General features: G+C 30.1%; 1 protein-coding gene across 1 annotated transcript; it reads left to right on the plus strand.

Annotated features, from left to right (window-relative positions):
• The first annotated feature begins 724 nt into the window (after positions 1 to 724).
• LOC103311741 lies at positions 725 to 1107 on the plus strand. Its single transcript, XM_008191444.2, has one exon. The coding sequence runs from the start codon at positions 725 to 727 to the stop codon at positions 1085 to 1087; it is 363 nt and encodes a 120-aa protein (XP_008189666.1). The 3' UTR covers positions 1088 to 1107.
• Positions 1108 to 1686: the final 579 nt, after the last annotated feature.

The following is a 1686-nucleotide window of genomic DNA, read 5'->3' on the forward strand; positions in this document are numbered from 1 at the left end:
TAATGATTATGTTTCAGAAAATAGACAAGAGGATATAACGAATAATAAAATAATTAAAATAAATATGGGTGAAAACGCACCTATTACCTAATTTGGAATATTCAATACCTTTACACGCGATTGATTTTATTAAAGAATTAAAAGAAGAATTACTAGATAGCGCACATATTCAGTCAGTACGAGAAGACATGGTATACGTAAGTTGTTTCAGACAACACGTGATAGAGGCAAATGATAAAATGCCCATACCGTTAAACAATGAAACATTAGATTTAGTGATGACTCCATTAACTGAATATCTTCTACCAATTTGCAATTTACATCCGATTAGATCAATAATACCGATATGTTTAATTATAAGTGAAGAATTAGATCGATTAATTTCTAGACGTGAACTCTCCAACCACCTTTTCGAACAAATCCAATAAAAATATAAAATAATATAAAACGTACAAACAAAAAAATAAAATACGTAATATACTAGTAAATAAATAATTAAAAATAAATAAACACATTAAATAAATTATAATATAAAACGCACAAAAACAAAATAATACGTAATATACTAATAAAATAAATATTAAATACAAAATAAATAATACATAGTGCAATAAAACGTAAAAAATATATAAGTAATAAATAAATTTAACTATTTTTTCAGATAAATATAAGAAGAAAAAATATAATAATAAACAAAAATATATATAAAACCATATAATACACCATGAGCGAACAAACACCACTGTCGGTGGAGTACCCACCAACACTGCAAGCAGTCGATTTCTTTGAAAAAATTAAAGATGAATTATTAAATGGCCCTCACCACCAATACATACGACGGAATAGAATTTGTGTAGGATGCTTTAAACGACATGTCCGAGAAGCAAACAGAAAAATGAGTATGCCATTGAACCCATATTTATTAAGCAGGGCAATGATACCAGTTACGGCGTTCATTCACGCGGTAATAAGTCATCCGAACGCGGAGAGATCAGTGTGTATAGAGGTTAGGTTAGAAGTAGGGGAAATACTAGAGGATGTTATTGCTCGACGGATTATTTCTGTTGATCACTTATTCGAAGAATAAAAAAAATATATAAAAGCGTAAACAGGAATAAAAATATATATATAAAGAATTTAAATAATTATAATGTTTATGAATAATGTATTTTTATTCTAGTTCACAGATCCGTTTCTTCATAGTGGATTTCGAGTTCACTATGATGAACAAAACCGAAATATTATTGGTATCCGGCGCCATTTCAAACAATTTAAACAAATATAAACCAGAGAAACTGGAAGGAAGTCCTCTTGTATTGACACAAGACAATAAGTTAAGGAGGTTCCGGCGCCGTGATCTAAACAAGGTTGTGCAAAGTATCAAAAGGGTATTCAGGGATAAGCCAAGCTTGACCGCACCATTGTTGGACCAATTGTATGGGAGTATTAACCATCAGAGGGTGTCAACCTTGACAACTGTTTACCTGCAAAGATACTTGCACATAGACAATAGAGAACCGATAATAATATTTTGGAACGGATCTAACAATAATAAAAAGATTAAGGTTACAGGGAATACTAGCGTATTTAAATATAACCGCATACAGTGATAGGAATAATAATGAATTCAATTTAAAATTAACTAACATAGAAACTAAGGAGGTTTTATACTCAGGCTACATAGGA

This window comes from Acyrthosiphon pisum, unplaced genomic scaffold (genome assembly GCF_005508785.2).
Source record: "Acyrthosiphon pisum isolate AL4f unplaced genomic scaffold, pea_aphid_22Mar2018_4r6ur Scaffold_17114;HRSCAF=17782, whole genome shotgun sequence".
Lineage (NCBI taxonomy): Eukaryota > Metazoa > Arthropoda > Insecta > Hemiptera > Aphididae > Acyrthosiphon > Acyrthosiphon pisum.

What these genes read in the sequence shown, in the direction of transcription:
- LOC103311741 (XM_008191444.2), top strand. Translation starts at nt 725, where the DNA reads ATGAGCGAACAAACACCACTGTCGGTGGAGTACCCACCAACACTGCAA.